The sequence below is a fragment of the Amblyomma maculatum genome, chromosome 7 (assembly GCF_055883805.1).
Source record: "Amblyomma maculatum isolate TAMU_Amacu chromosome 7, ASM5588380v1, whole genome shotgun sequence".
In the NCBI taxonomy this organism is placed as follows: Eukaryota; Metazoa; Arthropoda; class Arachnida; order Ixodida; family Ixodidae; genus Amblyomma; species Amblyomma maculatum.
In genome coordinates, this window is record NC_139350.1 from 46,237,024 (window position 1) to 46,261,891 (window position 24,868).

The 24,868-nt window shown below is 44.7% G+C and overlaps 1 protein-coding gene, 1 long non-coding RNA gene and 1 pseudogene across 2 annotated transcripts in view; 1 reads left to right on the forward strand and 2 right to left on the reverse strand.

Annotated features, from left to right (window-relative positions):
• LOC146183119 (uncharacterized) overlaps positions 1 to 24,868 on the reverse strand; it is a 38,928-nt gene that overhangs the window by 10,600 nt on the left and 3,460 nt on the right. Inside the window, exons 2-3 of the long non-coding RNA XR_014708466.1 lie at positions 11,098 to 11,212; positions 5,826 to 6,040 (exon numbers count right to left, since the gene is read on the reverse strand). This is a non-coding gene — a long non-coding RNA (uncharacterized LOC146183119). The remainder of the gene's footprint in view (positions 1 to 5,825; positions 6,041 to 11,097; positions 11,213 to 24,868) is intronic.
• On the reverse strand, positions 728 to 2,927 carry LOC146183120 (uncharacterized; annotated as a pseudogene).
• On the forward strand, positions 17,324 to 17,752 carry LOC146183121 (major centromere autoantigen B-like). Its single transcript, XM_084608333.1, has one exon. It carries the CDS (start codon positions 17,324 to 17,326, stop codon positions 17,750 to 17,752), a length of 429 nt encoding a protein of 142 aa, XP_084464459.1.

Below are 24,868 nucleotides of genomic sequence, written 5' to 3' on the forward strand. Positions count from 1 at the left end.
AAATGCTCACGTTACAGGCGCACGTGGTGCAAAATCCGAGCTTTTTCCCGTTCTTCGACGGCACGGAGCACGGAAATTGCCATATGCGATTTTAAAAATACTTGGAAAAACCGGGGCTTCAAGCCCGCCATTGCACTGTGAAGCTACGGCTAAAACACCAAGTAGCACTCTGCTGGACAAAGCAGCTAGTCAAACAAAGGACAAGGCCAACACTGAAGTGACTAAAGACCACAACCGGCACTTACAAAGGCAACAGCGGCAACAGGCATGGCAACAGGTTTGCGGAAGTGCTATCGAGCTTTGGATATGGATCCGTGCCCCCCCCCCCCCTAGTAGACGACAGAAGTCACTCATGGTGTCTACCAAAGTGTTTTTTTTAAATTCCCTGACTTTTCCAGGTTTTCCCTGACTATTTCCAATTCCCTGACCGAAGTCCTGAAAAATAGTTTCGACTAATGCCATTAAAACGAATATATTGCATAGATAGACATTATGCACAATGCAAAATATTTTATTCAGGTGTACAAAACAACTGATCTGCTGTCAAAGAGAGAAGAAAACATTGGTCAGCTGTTTTAGGGACCTTGTTTTAGAGAATTAATTTCTTCCTCAAGACAAGCAGCCTGCAACTGTGCATCGTCAATGACCTTTTGCCTCTTTTGCTTAAGCTCTTTTACAAGAGCAGCCACTCTCTTCTTCTTCCTTTCGGCATCCGATGTGTCCAACCTCTCTTGCTTCTTTCTTTGCAGGTCTTCCTTTCATCGGGCATTGGCACTGCGGACCATTTGCATCATTGTGTTTGTGACCTCAACTTTGGCCACACCTCCAATAGCCGAGACTGTGTCATACACTACTCTTTGCGCAATTAGAGACTCCTCTTTCAGGTTTTCAACAAGGCACTCTTTGTTGACTGAGAACCCTCATTCCACAGCTGCATTTCCATGGGACAAGCTAAGAATGATCTTGATGAAGGAAAATAGCTCCTTATGGTTGCGTGAACACAATTCAAACCAGAGCGTGTCCAGCCCCTGCTCGTTTCTGTCAAAGTTGGTCAATGCCACCTGTGCAGAGCTCAATGAGCATACCTCAACATAGGAACGGTGGGTACGCTCAGCTTCCAAACCAGTCAGCCACTGGTGCTCTGTTAGCACCTCCAGGGCAATGCACAGTTGCTTTGCACCAACCTCTGGAGACAATGCGATAGCTGGATCCAAGCAGCTCGATCCTCTGGTCAACTTGTATTGTAACGGTGACCTTTCCATCACTTTTTGTGAACACTTCTTTAGGAATGCAATAGTCTTTTTTGAAGCTCAGCACAGCCAGCTACGATGGTGTGGGGATCGTGCGAAGCTCATTTTTTGCAGCAAACCCAATGTTGAATGTAGTAGAAACAATCGTGTTATCAGGTTTCTCCAAGTCAATCCTAAGTAGCTTGGTGGACGTGCTGGCAGCTTGCAGGACTTCCTTCTGGACGATTCTAGCGAGCAATGACCGCAACAGGCAATCCAGTGTAGGGGCTAGAAAGGGCACCATAGGCTTGTCTGTCTGAAATTCAGCCAAAAATGGTTCCAGGTCTTCAGCAATTGATAGCATAAAAGCTAATTTAACAGGCAGCATCTTGTCCCCTACTGCATTTTCAACAATGCTGTAGCTAGCACACGCTGGCGCCTTTTTCGCTTGCTTAGAGCATTCCATGAATTTCACCAAGTTCGGAATAATAGCAAGCGCTCTTGAAATCACCTTGCTATTCTCAAGCCACCTTACCGGGCAGAACTTCAATGGAAACAGGGCACTTCCTGTGAACTGGATATAGTCTGCACGACGTGCTGGCACATACTTGAATAGATTATAGCTCCCACGAAGAAACGCTACCAGATCCCAGTGCGTTGCAGAGTGGCCTGTTTTAAATGCACCATTGACAACATGGAGTCCACAGCTTCCAATGTCAAGAAGTTGGTGGGTTGAGTCGGATTCTCTAAGTTCTTGTTTGAGGGACCTCAGAAACTTCAAGTTCACATTTGGCCCGTCCTGTACCCTGTCCTGTGTGTGTTTTTGTTCGCGCTACTATAAGATGTCTGAACCATTGACACTTGTAGTATCTTCATTTGATTAATACCGTCTGTGGCTTTCCTAAAAGCAACAGCCAAATCTTCTGCGGTGGTGTGCCCCAAGAAACATGAAGTTAGGTGGCGTGTTTTCACAGTGGCATCAGTTTGGTCCCAGTACCTGATCAGTACATCCATCTGTTCTTTCTGAGTGACTTTGTTGAGCGACTCATCAAATGCAACCACTAAATAAGGAAGGCTAGAAAGGTTTGTCAGCAACTTCTCTTGAAAGTATGGACCAATACCATGACAAATTGTGTATCCGACTTTGTCCTTTCCAAGCTGCATTTTAGTGGCGACCTCACATGTAGGGAACATAAACGGAAACAGCGAGGCAGAGGCTGCCGCTGATCGAAAAGATCCATGGGTCATTACAGTGTTCAAGCACCACATGATCTCGGCCTTAGTAACTTTATTCTTCAATAGAAAGCTACTCACTGATGTCTTCACAGAGGGGCTAAGTGCTTCCGTGGTGGTGGCTGGACGCAGCTCTGAAGCGCTACAAGCACTAGCGCTACCTCCGAACGAAGCACTCCTTGACGTTGTGGAAGGCGAGCCGCTATTTGTCACAGTCTCGAAAAATGAGACGACCCGAGTCTGGGAAGCGCTTTGCTGAGATTTCATAGCAGCTTGATGTTTCTTACTCTCACCATGGCTAGTAATTGCCGTTTTCCCCATGTTGCTCAAGAAGAACTTCTTGCAGCACATTGTGCAGCGAGCACTATTTGGGTCATTTGGCACAGGCCTAATCCAATTTGCATGTGCGGAAATTTCCGGGTTTGTCCAGTCGGGGTTGAAGCAGCATTTCTTTGACAGTGACATCGTCACTTCCACACATATGTTCACTTCAGGAGCACAACACGAACTTTCAAACTGAAGGTCGAAACGCACGTGGTAAGAAAAATCATAGCGTGCACGCAGAGCCAAGTGTGCTTGGTCGGGAAACGCAAGAGCGGCAACTACTACGAACGAATGGAGTGCTATGCAAGTGCCTCTGAGAGGAGAGATGAAAAACAACGATTAGGTGATGATGGTGATACTTTGAGTGGTGGCGTCCGCCATCTAGTATAGTGTCACGCACCGACACGAATCTCGGAGGCCAGTGCGAACACGCCGCCACAGCTGCACTTTAAAGCGTTAACTTCATTGCGCTCGTGGTGTCTCATGGCTACGCCTGGCCGCACCTGCAGCTACTGGTACGTGCGGGCGAGCGGGCATTGGGAAATTTCCCTGACTCTGCAATCTTTTTCGAAATATCCCTGACAATTCTGTGACTTTTCCCGGCATCTTAAAATTCCCTGACAATTCCCGGTTTTCCCGGTCGGTAGACACCCTGTCACTACAACCTTGCCGCTACTGATGATGATACTACTATGAATACATGCTGTCCTCTCGTGGCAGCGCAAAGTACCAGGGCGTAGTTTTAATCAATTTTCATGTTTTGTTTTTGCAAATACTATATTTTCCGTAAAATTTCAAGCAAGATTCATAAAATCGTAATACTGGTTGAAATCTGTACATTTTAGAGACAATTTGAAAGAGTTGGCAGGTATGCAAAGGCAACTAAGACAGGGCAACACAGTAACTTAAGCATAGCTGGTCCTTTGAATTATTCGACTGCGGAAAAAATATGGAGGCTGAAACTACATTGCATGAAACAGTCCTTCCTGCAAAAGCAACACATCCCTTCTAAGCAGTTTGCAATTTCTGCACAACATTCTCTTTTCTCATGACAATATGCATAGGGACCAAAACTATGCAGCCATAAGCAGTGTGTTTCCTGCCACATGGCTTACATTCACCCGCACAAAACCAGAAGCAAATTTTTTTTTTTTTTTTTTTTTGAAATGGGGAAGAGCCAGAGGCTGCAGCTTTAGCAATGTGCAGGCAGTGCCCCACAAGGTGCACAATGAAACATTCCACAACGAAACCTCGGGAAAACTCTGTATTCGCACCTCAACTGCACAGTACAATAACTTGCTGTTAGTTGAGCCTTCAAAGGACAAGTAAAGATTTTCAGATTAAGTTCAAGTTATGGAACGGGCCTGAAAAAACTAAAAAACGGTTGGCATCACAGTAATTTCAACTAATAAACAGCTGTACGATAGCTGCCTGCATTTGAGATGAAACCCGAGTGAGAACGGTTTTTCCCGGTTTAGTGAAGTGCTTTACTTTACACCCACTGACAGGAAAAGTAAACAAAAAGTGGTCCAAGATCATTAAGGCCTTCCTTTGCAACCCTTTCCACAGTGTAAGGCAATAGCAGTGGCGCCTCTTCTGAGGTTGGTTCACCTCAGAGTTAACATGTAGAAGAAGCATTACGGTGAAATGCACAGTTTCAGCGTACCGAAAGTAGTAGTATATTGTGCACGCAGGGGATAAATGTGTAGACGCTAGAACAGCGTGGTGCAATTACAAAAAAGAAATTAAAAAAAAACAACAGTGATGCACCAAGCAGCTGCTGGATGGCATGAAGTTAAGGAAAGCAAAATCAAAACTACATGACTGAGCTTTGTTACATAAATGGGGGACTTCCAATTGCTGTCATACGCACATGGGCCCAAGAAGGGCCTGCAGTATTTGTAAATAAATAGCATGCATGAAGTATGCGGGTACCACTGTTTTATGCGACTGAGGTTTGAGAAGGCCTACTTTGGAGTCTGCTGGCTGCATGATTCGTACTGCGACGCAATCGGCTGTACAGATTAACTAGAGCAGAAGTGGAATTATTCATGTCTAAATTAATGAGTGTCCAGGGCCATAGACTTACACTAACGTCAGTCGGAACCACTCTCCTATTATTCAAATTATTCGAATCAATGGGGGTCGAATTAAAGAGATTTTGCTAGCAGCCAAAGAAATGAATCTGGCAATATATTAAGTAAGCCTGTAACTTTTTTTGGAACACCACATATGCCCCCCTTAAATTAATTGGAGCCCTGACTTTGCCTCATGGCCCCAAAGCCTTCGAAAAGCTAGCTCTACTGTGCAGGTAACGAGATTGATGGTCAAGTAAACAATACCATTTTACTGCATATACTTTAGTATCCATTTGTCTCTGAAGGGTGGCTTTGCAGTCCTAAACTATGCGGGTGTTACAATGTCATCATTCCAGAGGAAGTATGTTGCCACGACGAGACGCTCTGACGTTTTTATTGAACACATCTTCCCAACAAAAATAAAATATGCAAGGCAAAATGCGACCACCTTCCACATTACTATATTATCAGAATTTATGATAACGAGGTCCTACTTTGATATGTGAAGAGGTTTAACATTTTTTCAAATTTGTACATATTGTGAGGTGCAGGCGAAGCCACTTGTTTCTTGCCGTCCTACTGCCTGCACTGTTTTTCTTAACAGCTCTCTTCACTGAGGCAGTCAACCAACAATACAATTTCGGTTGCGCCCCGTAACTGGAATGGCATAGAGACAAGCAAGAAGTGCTTGACATGATCCCAAGCACACAAATTACATTGCCTGAATCTACAAAATTACAGTAATCATTAAATTTCAATCTCAGCTGATCATCTTGGGGGCAGGCTTTTTCTCCATCACTAAAAAACCAAGCTGCTGGGGCATATCAGCTGCAAGCGCTATATGAAGTTCCTCCTCAGCATTCAGAAAAAGTTTTGTAACTAATAAGCATTAAAGGGCCATGGTGTTGCTCTTTCAGAATTCACCAGACGTGCATAACATGCATGTGAATGGGCCTCTCACTTGGTGTCCGAGACGACCTCCACTTTGACCACCCTGTCGTGGGTCATTGTTTGCCAGGTCCCCGTTTGTGCAGGAGACCACCCGAACAGAGCCCTGGGGTCACCACCACCACCACCAAGACACCACCGGCCCCACCACCTTGGTGCGCCAGTGTGTTGCCCCAGCAGTGTGTTGCCCCCACACTAGTCCATCCAGGCGCTTTTCTGTGGGTTCGACTGCAGGCACAGCAGACAGGCAGCAAAGTTCACTGTTTATGCACGATTACAACAACAGGGATATTTAGTTCACCTTTATGTATTGTAAGCTGGGTGTTAATGAGGTAAATGCGAGCCAGTACCCAGGATACTGCAAGGGCAATACCCTCAGATGCAGTGTCATAGTGGGTGGCAAATAATGGTGCTAAATGCAACCCTACAAAAACAGTTGCAAGTTTCATTAAAGTTTGCTGTGAATTTGGTAAATTCTGATGACTGCCGTTATGATGTAAGCCTTATGCATTTTTTTCAGAGGTAGTACACAAGCAGACTACAATGATCGGAGGATAATGCATGGTATTTTCAACATTTACTGCCACAAAAACGCAGCACAGGATCATACCTTTTTCTGATCAGCAATGACAAACTAGCACGCTGTGCCTTTGTTATATAAAATATGAATGACGCGAGCCACAAAGCGGAGATTAGCACTAGAAAGAAGACCAAGGAACCTAGCTAGCACTCTTAATGTAAACGACATCAACAACCTAAGCCCAGAGTGAGTATAAGTGTTATAGGAACACTGAACAAGAAGACTACTCAAACACTTGCGCCCCCTCCAAGCCACACCATGTAACGAAGCGTTTCCTTGATGTGATATACAAGCTTTAATGAACATTGTGAAACTTGCAATCCTTAAGAGATTTCTTCACTTCTTCATTCTTCTACACGATGTCCCTTGGGTGCTGTGGAGTCTCACTTTGATCATTACAAAAAATCTCCCTCCGCCCTTGCTGGGATGCAGTGAATTAATGGCAGGTAAGATCCTTGGTCCATGGCCACGACACACGACAATTGAGTGCCTTTTTAGTTACCTAACAGCCACTGACTTGAGTGACAAACTGACAGTGTTTCTCTCTTCATCTCTTTTCTCAGTGTAGGGCATCCAACTAGAGACCTTTCTGGTTATCATCCCTGCCTTCCCTCCTCTTCAGTATATATCTAATGGGTTTGCCCCCACCAGCCAAAATCCTGCTGACGCCGAAATAAGCATTACTTAGATGACCCGGCCACACTGACTGTCAAAATAATTTAAGACAAGAGAGAGTCCAACCAGAATTCACCAGATATGCATGCACAGAGAAGTAGCAAAAAGATATGTAAACATGCAAAGTACACCCGGTGATCCCAAAGGGCCAGCAGTATTATTCAACAAGCCAGCATTCACCATGCACAGCAACAGAGACAGCAAGCAAGGTGATGCATACATCATGACTGCCGCAAAGGATGTTATTAACTAAGGATCATCCGTGCATCTGGGCTTGCACGAGGAGTTTGTGAATTTAATTGTATTTTTGCATGGATGTCACACAAATTTATTTACTTATTAATTTGCAAATACCTTACTGGTCTCAAGGAAGACACTGTGTAAGAGCAGAAAATACAAAGTTGGTGTTGGAACGAAGTCATAAGAAAAGTGTAACACTACAGAACAAGGAGAATAGAGTGGTGCCATGTAGTATTCTTACAAAGTCTGCAAAGTTGCGAACATACAAGGACAGGATCAGGAAAGTTGGCACAGGAGAATGAAAGGAAGAACTCTTACTTTTCATTGCGAAAGCAATACTAGTCTAGGTTTCGAGCCTTCAGCGTAGCGCAGCCAATAGCCACGTCTTACCCACGTGACACTAGGGTGTGGGCTGGCAGGAGCTGCCAACTTGGGTCTCTCGTTTCACATGGGACAGTTGTCAGAATCAGCCCGCTAGGACCCTGGCATTCAAGTTACCCCTACAGGCCACTAAGGCACATTCCTAGGGCTTGGTTAAAGCGGGGCTTTATATGTGGGCTAAGGAAGAAGAAAAGAGAAGAAGAAAGCTTGGCCACCTGCAGCTAATGGTTTGGCTCAATATCTGGTTCACTAGCGTTGAACTCTTGCAATTTTTTTTTTTTTTTGCTCTGCAACTGCCTTACCCGGGCACTGGTTGCAATGTGTCTTTCCCTGCTTGTGGAAATGACCTGTCCCATTTGCAGGGACCCAAAAAGAATTAACTGAAACATGGGCAATAAAGGCAGGAAAAAAAATGTGTGTGTGTGTGTGGGGGGGGGGGGGGGAATACTGGACAAAGAAAAAGGACAACAAAGAAAAACAAAAAAAGAGACCCCACATATTTTAAAGAGCACTGAACACTTTATTACAGGCTATACCAGTAGCCATAAAATAACTTAAGCATACTGAAAAAGAATCAGAATTTCATGCTCACTTGAGCGGCAGCTGAAGCTTGACAATCGCTGCGAGCATTACTTCCAGTAGCACGTATGCTGGCGGCAGTTCTTTTTGCATTCACGAAACCGATCAGTGACTGGATGAACTGCAGGACGTCTCTAGCCTTGACGATCATTAAAATCTTAGTGTGCAAAAGCCCCATTTTTTTCGCGAGGCTTCCAACCTTGAAACCCTGCCAAAAATCCTGAAGAATCTTATTGTTTTAACTCGAGAGCTTTTGTGCCAATGCTGTGGTCAGCACTATCTTCCATAAACGGATGGATGGGTGGCGGCCTTACCCTTTGTATCGGGCAGCAGCTTGCAGCGCCCGATACAATACCCCTCCCATAAGAATTAGCCCATGGTTTCGCAACTGCCTCTCTTCCTTGCCCTACTCTACCAATCTCCCAGCCGCCCCTTCGTTATATTAACTTGTTTCTCATTTATTTGTGCATCTTCCCCAACAAATCCCAGCGCCCACTCCAAATATGTCTTTTTCGTCTGCGATGGTTGGCTTGAGTTTCCTGCACCTCAACACTAAATGTTCTATAGTCTCTATTTCAACACCACAAACCACACATAATATATCTACTTCCTCAAACTTTGCCATGTATGTTTTCGTTCACAGGACCCCTGTTCTAGCTTTGAATATCAATAAGCTGCCTCGCAAGTTGCCAAATAAATTTTCTCTCCTTATGTCCTACTTTCGATTTCTATACACACTTAGTGCCGATTTTTCTTGCATTCTTGCTTCCCACAACTGTCTTTCTATCTCTTTTACCTCCCTTTCCACATTAGTATTTTGCTGTGTCCCTTCAGTAGTCCGTATGTACTTAAACCTTGGCTTTCGGGTTCTGTTTGTCCACTTTGTATTTATGCTTTTCATATATAAGTACTTGTATGCCTTTCTTGTCCACCTGGTTTCTTTCATTCCATACAGTCTCCGTTCGTTTTTAGTTTGCCAATTGCCTCTCTCACCTCAAAAGACGACTGGCCGACAGACGATGTGCAATCGGTGATGGCGGTGACTATACGGCCGCACCCTTTGCACGGCTACAGAAAGTGATAGTGCTCGTTTTCTAACCGCAAGCAATGGCCCTCACAGATTTCTCCACGCCATTCTGTTCTTGCCGCTTATGTAGAGTTTTTACATCATTCTCTTCTTAGTATTTTATTTTTTATCAAACATTCAGACAAATTATCGGGGTAAAGTTCTACCAGGTGGCAATAAAGCTATCGTGTCCGATATACCACCGATAACCGGTCATTACATCTCGTTCATTTTTACATAGGAGCAATAGGAAAACTGATAATGCCCAATAATTTGATCGTTATAAGCGATATATCATTATATCTGGTATTGTAGTGGACTGCACTGTACCAATCAACCCGCCGCATAGTGAAAGGGTTAGGGCGCTCAACTACTGTGCCCAGGGATGTAGAATCAAATCCTGGCCGCAGCGGCTGCTTTTCGATGGAGTTGAAAACTAAGGCACGTGTGTGCTGTGTGATGTCAGTGCATGTTCACTAACTCCAGGTGGCTCAAATTTCCAGCGTCCTCCACTATGGCGTCCCTCATAGCCTGAGTCGCTTTGGGATGTTAAGTCCCATAATCCAAACCAAACATTTGCCAGTCAGCTGCACAGCTATATTGAGTTCTTTCCAATAACACCTAACAGAAGCCACAGCCAGTCAACTGCGTTTTTCCAAGCAACAAATTGCACACAGATGTCAACCTCAGGTGACGTGCTCCTAGAGAGAAGATATGAAGAAGGGACAAGGCAAGCACAGTTTTGTCTAGATGTCTAGCTTAGTCTGATGAGTGAAGAACTGGACACCTACAGGAAATTTTTATATTGTACCAAAAGCAATGCAGCCTTAAATGTCTAATATATGGTATTGAAAATTGATCAGCAGAGCTCGGCATGCAAACTCTGAGCATTCGAATTCAAGAATCCAAGCATATTTGAGCTCTTGCCCCGTACAGGTCTCTTCGATATGGCTGCACCAGTTCAAAGAGGTGCAGCACCATCATCCTTTTTTTTCAGGTACCAGGAATACCCTCCACACTTTTCCTTCCCCTGTCAAGGGTAGGGCTAGACCTGAATTCTCAGCAGTCTTGCACTCGCTCAGGAGGCACTGTTGGAAAGTGCAGCACAGCACATGTACCACCAAACACAAAATGCACAACACTGCATATTCTCCTACAGGGCGTCGAAAAAAACTTCTCTGTCAGAACCTGGATGGCTCACTAATGATGAACGCAAATGGCTACGTATGTGAGGCAGCGATATTGTATGCTGATGATTAACACGCGGTTGGCAAGTCAGGAGGGTAACAGCAGTTGTGGCCACATGTATAGCGGTGCCACTGTCGATGTATACAGCCTCATAGTGTTGTTTCTGGTCCCGTTCCCTTTCATTTTCTGTCTTTTAAGGTGTCACATTATGTAATATAGGCCCTTCTCCGCGGAGGGGCAGCATGACACTCTGGTTCATGGTCTGCTGTCAATGCTAGCCATCTTCACACCACTGGGCCAGAATGATTTTGTTGACTGCATGAATGAAGTGAATGACTCGTGCCACACTAGCATACACAGACTCTGTTGCAACAAATTCTTCGACTGTGGAGAAATTTGTCATCCAATGTACACATCGATAAGCCACGCTTTTTAAACAGATATCTGTAGGCATCTGCAATGCATTTAAACAGAAGACCGACATCCCTAATTTACCACTGAACCAGCCAGAAATCTCCACAGTCTGAACAAGCACCTTAAACTCACTCGTACTACCTGCTTACAATGTTTTCGTACCTGGCATGATCCCAGTCCAAGACACTGGCAGCCGCAATGCACACGTCGCAGTCAATTAATGTCAGTGTAGCCGTAGTCATTGGCCCTTTCAGAGTGCAGCAGATCCACAGCAGCTCTGAAAAGGGCCACAGCGGCCATGTTATGGCAAGCGATAGTTGTAACACATTGCACAAGTGTTAACGGTTGCTAGGTTGGGAAGGCATACACATCATTTTCATTGTATTTTCACAAGTTTTGTTGAACTTTTTTTGCAAAAATCTTCTTTTGGCAATTATATTTTTGTATTGAAATCCATATCCTGTTCTTCAAACTGATATGTATGCTCATTTGGCTTCAATTTGATGTGTTATGCGAGATATTAAATTAAGCACAAAAAGAAAAGGACTATGGAGACTCACAAAAACAAATTTTCCCCATGGCAGACAAAGAGTTAACGGTAGCCTGGTGGGAGCCAATAGCTTTCACGTCCTTTGCCAGTATGTGCACTGGTTAAGATTAACAGAAAAAACTGAGTAGACAGTAGGAGAAAACCAATCAATACTTCCAGTGGAATCTGGATTCATGATCTCTGAACTGTGCTCTACAACCTGAGCCAGAGTGAAAGCTGTGTCTCTTCTTCTGTCTCAGGTGTAGTTGTAAGAAGCAGTGCACCGATGCTGACAAATTGCTACCCTTTTTTTTTGCAGCACTGACTTGAGCACCCATATACAGTAAAACTGCATTAATTCGAAGTCACATGTTCGAATTACCTGGGTTATCAAAATAACCGAACATCAGAAGAATCTGGCCCAGGCAAAAAATTTTATTACGAGAACACACTGGGCATACCCCCACATCCCCATTCATTCTTCCAGCCACCTGTCAACGAAAGCATGCGGTCCACTGCGACCATGACGCCAGCTTTTTAGCATTGTTCGTTCAAAAAGGCGTTTGCTATTATCACACGTTCTAATGATTTTGTGGCAGTGGACAGTGCACGCCCAAATCTCGGCATGGCAAAGCAGATGTACTGAAAACCAGGCTTGTGCAACCGGATGAGCCAAGTAAGACCACCTCCCGACAAGGCTGCTAGCACTCTGCCACACACACACACACACCCACCACAAAACGTAACGTCAAGAAATAAACATGCCGTGATGTTATGGCTGCACAAAATGGCAGCATCTTGGTGCACTGTCAAGAAATATGTACGAAACGGAGGGACGCACTAAGAAGAAACATTTTTTTTTTTTACGAATTCTCAGCGGCAAAGGTAAGGGGTATGGGAGTGGGTTCATTATGCAAGTAAATATGGTAATCGGGATGCCCATTAACGCCCAAGCTATGGCGTACCATTATAATAAACAGTGTAGGTTGATGTTGCGCGCTGTCGGGGCACAGAGCAAGAGTGGACGTGTCGCAGGACACGTGCTTCCACTGCTAGTAGTGGGAGATGCTTTGATGCCAGCGCCTCCAGGGGTGCATTTCAGCTATCGGCAAGCTGTACCACAGAGTGGTATTCTATGGTGGGAGCTGTAGGGTTGAAGTGCTACAGTATATCAAGCATAAGCATCGCTTTGTGGCGCCGCATCATGGCTCTGAGGACTTTATTGGTTTGAGGCGAAACTGGGGTCGAGTCTTCCAGCAAAGCACCGAAAACCTTTGAATTAAGAGGGTTAGAGCGTGCTGCCGCTTTAATATTGTGTGGTAAAATTTACATTAGAAATTACGAAAAAGCAGAAATTCTAAAAATTTGGCAAGTTTGAATTATCGAGGTTTTACTGAGTCAGGATGCCAATGGTCTAGTAATGGGGAAGTCCTTTTATGAATAGCTCATGAATGCTCACATCTGAAAATCTATGCTCTATAGCAGCACCTTATCAAAAACACAAAGTTCAGTGATAGCTAACATTATAATGTGAACCAATCAGTGTGGGTAAAAAGCTGCTGAGACCAAGTGCTTTTTAACTCTTCTCTGCTCTTCCTAGTGTCTATGCTATTGGGTGCGACCTTCCCCAGTGGGGCGAGCTGCGCAAGCATCAATCCAGAAGAGCAAGTGGGATCATGTCACTCCTCTTCCTGTTGCTGAACTGCTGAAGCATATGCATTTGTGCATTTTAAAAGATAAAAGTAACATTTTTCTTTCCACTTTTGCTTCTTAATCAGTACTAGCATTCCACAATTTAATCTTGCACCATCTCTGGGGTTGCAGCAGTTAATTTAAGCAGTTGACATAGTCTCTTACCAAGCTGTATGCAATGGAGCCCGGTGTAAGCTACCATTTCTGCCCCCCAAAATAAGCTTAAAGATGCTTGGTTAATGAAGCTGTGAATACACAAAGAAGCAAGTGGTTACTCTCATTTGCACAGCATTGATTTTAGTAAGATTTTAGTAAGATTTTAGTTTTGTCTATATGGAGTTCAGTGAGTACCTGCAGAAGGGCCAGTGTGAAAGTTACATTCTTGCACTCATCACTTGTGAAGCTAACAAAGTCTCATTGCTGGCAAGATGAAAAAAATGCTAGATTCTTCACAGAGCAGCACCTTCCCAGAGCAAGAAAGGTTCGTTCAAAAGTGGGCAGCTCTCAAATTTCTTCTCAATTAAGGCACTGATACCTGACAATGAAATCTGCACTGAAACAAACTAAAATATTCTGTTGCTGTGCTTAGTGGTAGGCATGATAAATCACCTCTGGCAGCTTCAGCAGTAATTTAAAGTGACCGAGAAAGCAAATAAGACTGCTATCATCTGCCGATGTAAGGATCCTCAAAAACTGCTTCATGTGGGAAAACAAACACCAACCTGGAAATCGAGTCGCAATGGTCAAAGTCAATGTGGAACACACCTCTGCACAGTTGCATTAAAGATTTTTCCGCATCACCTGCAATGTCCAACTTGCCTGCTCTACTATGTTCAAGGGAGCGATCGTATGGCACCACTACACGGCCGGCACTTTCTGAAGTGCTCTGCATATACTAAGCACCGACAGCACCGTTCCTAGCAAAACAACCCGCGTATAACAAGTTTTGTTTTCCGATTTTATTTTGATTTCTGCCTTGTATTATATGTGGGTTCGTAAATATGGCAGCCTAAAATTGCAGTTTAGGCCTAGTTACTAAACAGTACTGTCAGCATCAGGCTTCCAGCGAGAGAAGGCGCTATCTAGCGGTGGTGTCAGCTGACTAGTTTGATGGTATCAGTTACACGCTGACCCTGTGAAGCTTGCAATCCTCGCGACCATGGTGTCCGTGATACACACGTGACCAGAAGCATGCCGAGCGCACTTCACGCTATCTCTCACACCTCACACGGGTCCCTCATGGACCTCTCCAGCTATGCTGCTATGACCTACAGCCGAATCACGGATGCTTAAACAGTATTCTCAAGGAACGTGTCGATTGTGCCTTCGAGAAATGCGGGATACCAAATGCGTTTAGGTGTGCCGAAAAAATTTTGTACAGAAAGCCGTCTCCAGCAAGGGATTCTGAGCAGACGATACACGTACAAGACGTGACTGCGAAAACTGCAAATCTGAGAAAACTGCCGGGTGCACAAGCCGTGTACCTGCATGCAGCGCTAGATGCAGACAGGCGCGCAATGGCTGGTGCTCGTACGCTGCCATCCCGCGTTCGAGCTGGAAGCCACTGAACCGGACAGCCGCAGGACCGTGTGGCTTCCCCGAATGACAAGACGAATGTGATGTGCTCTTTCCTCACGGTGCGTGAAATTCTCGGATCAAGCGTGTCGGTGTGAGAAGGGGAGCAAGTCAGCACTGCCCATAAAAGTTTGTGGCACTATTCGACGCCTGGTGCAGGATTGCGTTGGGCGTGAAAGCATGGAGAGCGTACGATTCACAGGGCAACCGTGAAATGCAGTGCAAATAAATGCTTCTGCTGATGTCTCTCCACTTGCATAGCAGATTACTTTTTTTTTCGTTTTTGCTATTCCAAAATTACACCTCATATTATGAATGGGTCTATACAGTATGCACATTTTTACAGTAAATGTGATTACTGAGATTACCTCTGAGTGGTTGTTTGGCAGGTTCACTTTAACAACAGCAACAACAATGCTGGCCGGTATGTGACATCGTTCCATTGGTTAAAACTGGCCGAGCTATGCTTCCACACCTCGCACTGAGTTAGTGAAGTGTTTTCTTCCTGAATGAGTTGTGTTGGTTTTAATGGTGCATCAGCTGCTAAGGCCACGATGCGCCAAGCACAAGGTTTTAATTTGTTTACTGAAGCACGCTTCATTTATTCTAAGTTTGTGTAACATATTTGCTTCCTTAGGAAACAACACACAAGAAAAATCAACAAGCCCATCATCACCTAAAATCACTTTTCGGTGAAAAGGAATATGTTCTTTGTAAAATGGGGTAAAATATTTTTCTCTTAGCGTTTAAAGAACTGTGCATGAGAATAAAACATGGTTAATAGTTAGTTCCTCTCCACATTTTTTGCATTGGGGTTTGTCTTCTTTTGCCAACAGAAAATTGTGTATCAGGTGTTTGTGTCCAATGTGGAGACGGCATAAAATTACTTCTATAAAGCGTCTCTGATGCCGGCACAACTGTTATTATCCACTTTACTATTCCAGGAAGGCTGCCATTTTTCTTTTAGTTTGCGATGTAGAAGTTTCATACAGTCTTTGTAGGGTATGTTTATACTCTTCATTTGCTTGTCACGGGCTTTAGCAGCACATATGTCTATTCTCTCATTGCCTTTATTGCTCATGTGACTCGGGACCCAAGAGAATTTTATGTTATATCCTCGAGCAATGGCTGTTGCTATATTGTGTATTATGTCTCTGAGTAAAGGAGCGACTGCACTTCTGGAAGAACTGGAAGAACGCTCAGGGAGTCTGTACAGATAATGCTGTTTGTGACGTTCTCTGTTATTATTTTCTCTACGTCAGCAGAAATGGTGTGGGATTCAGCAGTGCAAAAGATGCACAGTGTGGAAGTCTTACTATTTTCTCAGAATCTCCTCGCACAACTGCACTTCCAGTGTACACAGCTGTTTTCGGTCCATTAGTATAAAAGTCTGTGAAGCTTCTGTATTCTTCCTGCAGTTTAAAAAATTCCTGAATAATGCGTTGCTGTGGGGTTTTAGTTTTTAGAATCTGTGAGAGAGTGATGTCACAATTTCAGGAAGATTGTACTAGGGAGGTAGAGGGCTGTTGTTTTGAGCGATATCAGGCAATGTGCCCAGAATATGGAGTTCACAACATACAGTAGAACCTCGTTGATATGTTCCCGGTTCGTATGATTTCCCGGTTCATACGATCAAAATCGAGAGCACAAAAAAATGCCCCATAGAGTTACATGTATTTGTTTCTTGGTTTATACGTTCCCGGATTGCACGATTTCCCGGTAAATATGTTCAGACTTTAGCAAAACAATACGTTTTGCAACGAAAAGAAGAAAACGATTTGGCTGAGAGCAGGCATACGCGACTTGCATGAGCAAGGCGTAAACCGCCGCGGCGCTCCGCTCAGCGCGGTTGCATGTCAACAGCACTGCCTCACCATGAAGGAGGGAGCGTGCGGCAATATCCGTGAAGCCTAGCCATAAAAAATAAAAGGGAGCGCGTCGGCCCCTACGTGTTAGACCACGTGATAGCGTGCGGTGATATCTACTACCGCGCGGGTAGCACTGGGTCTGCCGCGCGCGCAGCACCTAGCAGCCCACACAGCAGACCATGGTGCAGCAGACAGCCGCGCGCACTAAAACGCACCGACATCAAAACATTGGGTCTAACTAGGAGAGCGAAAAAACGGGGGAGGGAGCGGCTTCATCGACACTTGGCTTGCGAAGGCTGGCTGCGTGACGTCATGCTTCCTCCTAGCTTTTCCTTCCTCCATGTGCCCCACCTCCTCCAGTCCCTCCAATTCCTAGCAGAGTTACTATGTTCACTGTATGCAGCAAACAGAAAGCGCTCGCAATATCGCTTAGTTTCCGCCAGTCAAGCGAGCATCACTCTGGTTGCTTTTATAGCCGGTAAACAGAGCCACAAGCTCTGGTTGCGTAATCTGGACTCACAAGCCTGTCAAAATTTTTATCTCCTAATCTACTGCAGGTCTGACTATGCAGCTTTGTTTAGGCTGACGCGGGTTTATTTTGACGATTGCCTACTTTTAAAGCTCCCAGACACTACTATCATTATCAGTTCCCACCACCCTGCAGTCGGACGAATAGCTACCGATTCTCATTTCCACCTTCTTCCTGCGTCGTTTGCTGGCTGCCATGGCGTCTCGTAAGCGTAAGCCATTGTCCTTGAAGGAAAAGTTGAACATCTTGGCAGTTGTCGACGCAAATCCGAAAAAGAAGCGAATCGGCATTGCAAATGACCTCGAACTGCCAGCATCAACTGTCAACACGATCGTGTCGAAGCGGAAGGAGATCGAAGGCAACGCGTTGGTGTTCGGCGCAGGGACAAAACAGGCCCGTGGAACCAGGCATGGGGAGCTGGAAGAAGCACTTCTGAAGTGGTTCAAACAAGCGAGGGCGTCCGGTGTCAACTTTGACGGAAGTATTCTTCCCGAGAAAGCAATGGAAATTGCAGATGTGCTTGAGATTGATGACTTCACCGCCTCGAATGGCTGGATTAGCGGCTTTCGTGCTCAGCATGCCATTGCGTATCGCCAAGTGAACGGCGAAGCGGCAAGCGGCTGACATCGAAAACTGGATTTCGTTGCTGCCCGGAATTTTGAATGCATACGATCCACGAGACGTGTACGACGCTTATGAACTGGGACTGTTCAAGGTACAACCGAACAAAACGCTGTGCCTGAAAGGCGACGATTGTCACGGCGGCAAAGTAAGCAAAGGCCGCGTGACGGTCCTTTTATGTTGCAATGAAGATGGGAGCGATATGCTCAAGCCTTGGGTAATTGGGAAAGCCAAGAACCAGTGCTATTTGCGCAATATCGCACATTTGCCTTGTGTTTATAAAAATAACACAAAGGCGTGGATGACGTGCAGCATTGTTGAAGTGTTCCTTCGGTACCTCAACGGACGACTCGGATCGAGAGGACGGAACGGGCTGCTGTTTCTAGACAATTGCGTGGCCCACCCGAAGGACACTTCTTTTCTTTGAAACGCCAGCGTCATTTTTCTTCCGCGCAACACAATGAGTCATCTACAGCCCTTAGACGCTGGGATTATAAAAAACGTAAAACACTTGTATAGAAAGTGCATTGCGCGACGATTCCTGGCTCGTGTTTCACGACAGCAGGACCCGGGGAAGTTGTCGCTGCTAGACGCAATGCACTACTTGATCAGTTCGTGGGAAAGCGTTACGAGCAAAACTGTGCATAACTGCTTTCACAAGTGCGGTTTTCGGCGCGTGCCAGGGGCCGAGGAGACCCAGGAGCCCAGTGACGACTATGCAGAGATCGATGAAGAGTTTCGGTCAACCGGTGCCGATGGCTTATTTGCAGAGTTTGTTGCTGTCGACGACAACGCGCTGACCTGTGAGCCGCAAAGCGTAGCCGAAATTGTGGCCGAGGTACGAGGCGGCGAAGCATCTGATAGCAACCAAGACGACGAAGAGGATATCCCGACTACTTTCGCCCAGGCCGCCGCCGAACTTGATGCGCTGCGGAGTTCTTTCCGTGACAAAGATATCCGCACTGCAGGTAAAAACATGCGTGAGCTAGAAAAGCAGCTCTACCTTTCTAATGGTCGCACCCTTCATCAGCGAACGCTGGCCGACTACTTTAAGCAGTGAAAATGGAAATAAATGCCCTTGCACATCGTTCTCGAGTCTTGATTTTCGGAATCAAGGTGAGTTTGGATCATACGTTTTCCCGGATAATACGTCTTTTTCTCGCATTTAAAAAAAAAACGTATCAACGAGGTTTTACTTACATCTTCAAACCCCACTATCAATGGCCTTGTCGACTGTGGTTTAGTTGTGAAAATGACTTGGGAGGGGCAAGTTGTGACTACTGAATAAAACAGGTGTTATATCTGTGAATTTATTCTGAGGACATAAGTACGTGTAAGTGAAGCTCGTGTAACTTTCAGTGAAGGCTCATTAGTTTCACACAGAGGCTGTCCACAGGAGACGTTCTGTATGCACCACAAGCAAGGGGGAGGCCTAAGTTATGCACAGAGTCTAATTTTTTTAAATATGATGGCCTAGCTGACCCATAGACTGTGCTTCCATAGTTTAAGGAGGAGCGTATAATAGAGCGATGTGTGTGTAAAAGGCATGCTCTATCAGATCTCCAATGTTTACGTGGAAGAAACTTCAGTATGTTTAGAGATTTGGAGGCTTTCTTTAGAGGTTGTATATGGGGAAGAAAAGTGAATTTTTTGTCAAAAGTAATGCCTAAAAATTTGTGTTCATTGTTTATGGTTAATTCGATTTCATTTAGGTGTAGGGTAGGGTTGGGCTATATGCCTCATTTGAGTGAAAACATATCCGCCATTGTCTTCTGCGGAGAAAATTTATCTGTTTTCACTGGCCCACTTTGTCAGCTTATATTTATTGTAAATTGGACATGTCTCTCACATGTGAACATGTTGGACGATATGCAGGCTATTTGAAGGTCATCCACATATAGTGAAAACATTATGTAATTTGGCATTACTTTGTTCATTGTATTCATTTTTACAACGAAAAGTGTTGTGCCTAAAACCATTCTCCTGAAAAAGGTCATTAATAAGGTGGTCCCCAAGGCGTACTTGAAATGAACGATGTGGATGAAAGTCGCTTAAACCTTTTAACATTCTGCCACGTATGCCTAAATCTGCCAGGTCGTGCAATATCCCAAACCTCCCAGTTGTATCATATGCCTTCTCCAGGTCAAAGAAAAAAGCAAGACTATGCTGTCTGTGTAGAAAAGCCTCTCGGATAGCATTTTCGAGATGCACGAGATGATCAGTTGTTGAGCATACTTCTTTAAAGCCACACTGATGAATATTTAAAATTTCGTGGGATTCTAAAACAAAAGTTTAAAACACTTTGAAATGATTTTGCTAAACAGCTGGTGAGAGCAATCGGTTTAAAGCCACCAGGCGATGTCAGCTTCTTTCCAGGCTTCAAAAATGGTTCGACAACAGCTTTTTTCCATAACACTGGCAGTTTTCCTACTACCTAAATTTTGTTAAAAATTTTAATAGTACCTCTATAGCGGGTTCGGATAGATGGGCGAGCATTTCATAGTGAATCTTATCACGACTGAGTGCAGTCTGCTTACTGGCAGCTAAGACTTTTTTTACTTCTTGTAGTGTAATTAAGCTATCGTATGGTTCTTTTGTACCACTGCTTGTTGGGAGTTTTTGTTTCTCGACTATGTTTTTGTATTTTAGGAACGTTTCAGTGTAGTGTGATGAAATGGAAACTGCAGAAAAATATTCACCTGAAATGTTGGCCTGTTCTTAAATAGTTGTCTGTACACGGGGGCTGTTAGAAGGGGAACGGTGAATAGAGAGTAGCTGCCATTTAGTTTTCGAACCTGTTCCCACAGTTGCTTTGATGTTAAGCTGTTTATTGAAGATACAAAATTCTGCCAGGAAGTCTTTTCGGCACTGCGGCAGATGTATCGGGCTTTGGCTGTTGCCTTTCTAAACTTTATGAAATTGTCCTGTGCTGAGTACCTGCAAAAAATTATCCAAGCTTTGTTTTGTTCCTTTTTGCTTCTTTACATTCCTTTGAATACCATACTTTTGTTTCACCACTCCAGAGGACTGAGGAATTGCTATGTGTGCTGCAGTAATGATACAATTTGTGTAAGCATCACGAAGTTCACCTAATTATCCAAAATAATTTTATCTAGGCTGGTCTTCTCTTGGAAGGGTGTCCAATCGGCTAAATGAAGCTTCGAGCATTGTGGCTTTATTGGGATGATTTGTGGTGAAGATGTTAAGCTGATTAGTACAGGTAAGTGTCCGCTTCCATATGAATTGTCTAATACGTCCCAATTAAAATGTGCAAAAATAGAGGGTGAGCTGAGAGATAAATCAATACAGCTCTATCTTCCTCAACTAGGTCAACAATAGGTTGGTTTCTTGGTGTTAAGTAGACAGATATTATTACACCATGAAATCCTATATGACTTCATCTCTCGTATCTGCTTTTCCACTACCCCAAAGGCTGGAGTGTGCATTAAAATCTCCAACTATTAAAAATGGCTCTAGAAGCTGCTCTAAAAGACATTCTAATTTGTGAATACTAAAATTAAGGTGTTGGTGTAAGTATAAGCAGCACGCAGTTATTGCTTTAAAAGCCTGTAAGGTCACCGCTATAGCTTCAAGCAGAGTTTTAAGTTTGTGCTCTCGAACTGCTACTCCATTTTTTACTATGATAGCAATGCCATTTGAGAGCCTGAGAGCCTGCTCTCGGTCATGACGGAAGACTGCATAGGTTTTAAGTATACAGTCGAACCCGGATATATTGAATTTTGGTTATACTGAACTCACAGAATATCCCCTCGAAAATCCCATGTAAAAGTATAGGAAAGCCGCGTCATATATCAAACTCAATTTCACCGGTCGTTCGATATATCGAACTCCGCACCACGCACTGGAAAGTGTGCCTTCCCCAAAGACTATCACATCACCCTCGGCCGTTTGCCGCGTGACGTTTTCAAGCCGCGTGCGGAAGTAATGAGAGGTGACAGTTCGGTGACGGCTGGTCTAGGGCAGCGCCGCGCCCATTCCTCAAAGGGAAAAGTGGAGGGTGGGTTCATTATGGGAGTGGGTTGATTACGCGACAAATACGGTATCGTTTTTTCGCATCATAAGTGCCGTCACAAGCCAATTTCTGTATATCGAATTATCGATATATAGAACTATTTCGCGATCCCCTTTGAGTTCGATATATCCGGGTTCGACTGTATTCTTGTGTTTGGGGCCTAAATATGTTTCTTGGAAACACAAGGCTAGAGGTGAGTTTGTGGCAAATAAATATTTAATGTCATTCATATTAGTTAAAAGTCCTCTGCAGTTCTAGTTTGGTTTAGTTTGTAGGGTTTAACGTCTCAAAGCGACTCAGGCTATGAGAGATGCCGTAGTGGAGGACTCCGGAAATTTCCACCACCTGGGGTTCTTTAACGTGCACTGACATCGCACAGCACACCAAGCACTTTGCTTTTCGCCTCCAATGAAAAGCGGCCACCGCAATCAGGCTGAATACTTTTTAATTGATATTTTTCATTTCCAGAAACTGCAGTTCTAGTGTATAAAAGCCATTGTGCATTAAATGTTCACAGAAAGCTAGGAATTTTTTTCGGGCCCTTTGATTCATGGCTTTTTTTGTCAATTCAAGGAGCTGCGCCACCCATCTGATGTCGACAGCATAGGACTTCCTTGGCTCGTGTGCATCGCGTCTTCAGATACGCTGGACACCCGTGTGGAATGCACGGGTTTGTGTTTGTCCTCAATGCATGGGGAGAAGCCTTGTGGCTGGCTGACATGGAGGTCTGTGCAGCCTGCTTTTTTTGGCCGTGGCACAGCACTGGTCACTGGCACCGAGGCCACAGGTGGCCCTGCTCCAAGTTCACTGTCTGTGGCTTGGGCAGGTGCCAGAGGCTGCTGTGGTGCTGTGCCCTGTTGCGCCACAACAGAATATACAAATTTTTTACAAAGCATGATTTCGTGCTTCCCGGAAAGTTATGTTTTCTTTGACCTTGATGGTAATAATTTCCTTTTCTTGCTTCCATACGGGGCATGTGCGTGAGTAGGCAGGATGACTACCCTCACAGTTGACACACAATTGTGGCTAGACCTTACATTTCTGGGAATCGTGTTCATGGGAAGCATATTTTGCACATCTGAGTTGGCCCAGGCAGGTTCGAGAGCCGTGACCATAACGTTGGCGCTTGAAGCAGCATCAAGGATTTGGAATATATTTCCCGAGTTGGTTTTACATAGCCTATTTCGACTAATTCAGGAAGAATGCTTGATGCAAACGTCAGGACTAGGTGCTTTGTAGGAATCTTTATCACGCCTCTATACACATTTGTCATGTTTTGGTCTATGAAGCCCTCCAAGAGCTCCTTTTCAGTTAGGCATCTGAGATCATCATCAAAGATAACTCCGCAGACAGTGTTTAGAGAACGATGTGAACTGATCATCACTGAGATTTCGCCGAAAGACTTGAATGAATGTGGACAGTTCTTCCTGCTGATGAATATACAGGATTTCTAGCAGAAGGTCTCCGTTTTGCAGCTTCTTCAGTTTGTAGCCCTGACCTATTGCTTCCGTCAACATCTTGGTCACTAGGCGAGATTTGTCTAGGTCTTTTCTTAGTGTTGTCACTGTGTACTATATGAAAGCGTGGGAACCTGTTTGCCTTTTTAAGAAGAATTTGGAGGTTTCGTAAGTTACGACCCCTTTTTCGGGATCGATCATGTGAGAGTTGAGAAGCCATGAAATACTGCTGTTGTTCAGCCAGGGTGGTGGCCACCCACCACCAATCCCAACAAGGGGACGGAGCAGGAGCTTTCTGAGAAAGTCCAGCCCACGCCAGCCGTACACCCTGACTATAACCAAATATTGTGTAACGCAGGGTGGTTAGCCACACATAGTTAATCCTCGCTACCTGGAGGAAGCAGAAATCCAAGAAAAGAGGAGGAGATAGGACAGTTGTAAGAAAGAAGATAGGAAAGCAAAAGATAGAGGGAACTTATCCCCCAGGTGGTTCGGCCAGAGGCCCATCTATGAGAAGCATGGGCCAAAGTGGTGTGTTGCCTCTGCCAAGGGGCCTTAAAGGGGTAGAGACACCATATTACAAGGTTGTGCAAAGCTTGTCACGAGAAACCTTTGTGTTTGAAGACCATCACAATCAAGTGTTAGACTCTAGGGAAGCGTAGAAAATATATTAATTCCTTTTTTAGGTTTGTGAAAATGCTCACTCTTGCATTCCGGACCTATCGCTAGTGCATTTACTGTGACGTAGGTTCACTGAAAAAACCATAATCAAGTATTTGTGACGTCATTGAACAGTTTTCTGACGTAAGAGACGATGCTGCTGGTCAGCTCGTTTCAGCTGTTCTTTCGCACCTGTAGCGTTCTAACAGTTCTAACGCATGGACAGCACGACAGCTACACTGTAACCAAAATTACGCTTAATGGCAATATTCATTCGCTAAAATTTTCGAAGGCTGCGGCCGACGGCGCGGCAATGGTCAGCAGTGTCGGTCGCCGTAGGCGATACCGGATTGACCAGCGATGCAGCAGTGAGGCAGTGTAGCACTCCTTGGCTTTGTACCAGAAAAGACAAATATTATCAGGACTGCCTGCTATACTCGTGCAACAATAGCATGCCTGCACAAGTGTGAAGCCTTCGGCTACGGCGCCTCCCGCAGGTGTGCTTGGCGACTAACTGCACTGCTCTCTGCCTGCACTACTCGTCGCTAGGCCTAGTTGGCTTCGCCGGACAGCACTCAGAACGGGTCAGCGACTCAACACTGTAATAAAGGTTCGTCTTCCGTCACCACTTGACTATAGAAGCCTATCTCATAATAAAATGAGCTCGATAAAACCTGTTTATGAAGACTATCCTCAATCGGCCTAATTTTCTCTCCACAAGTAATGCCTACTGTTCCGAGCTGCTTGCAGCATTTCTCGGCGCACCGGAGTAACACCAGCACTTTGTGATGATTTTACACGCTTCCTGCGATGTCAATTGCCAATTTCAGTTCACTATTGCCAAAACTATACTCTATGACTGTTTTCATTCGATAAAATTTGTAGATTTTCGCTAAACGATCACCAGATTCGCACACATGAGGCGACGCTCAAAACAACGCACGAAAGGGTGACTCGACCAGTGCCGTT

Excerpts from the sequence above, each read along its gene's own strand:
- LOC146183121 (XM_084608333.1), top strand. The coding sequence starts at position 17,324 with ATGGCGTCTCGTAAGCGTAAGCCATTGTCCTTGAAGGAAAAGTTGAAC.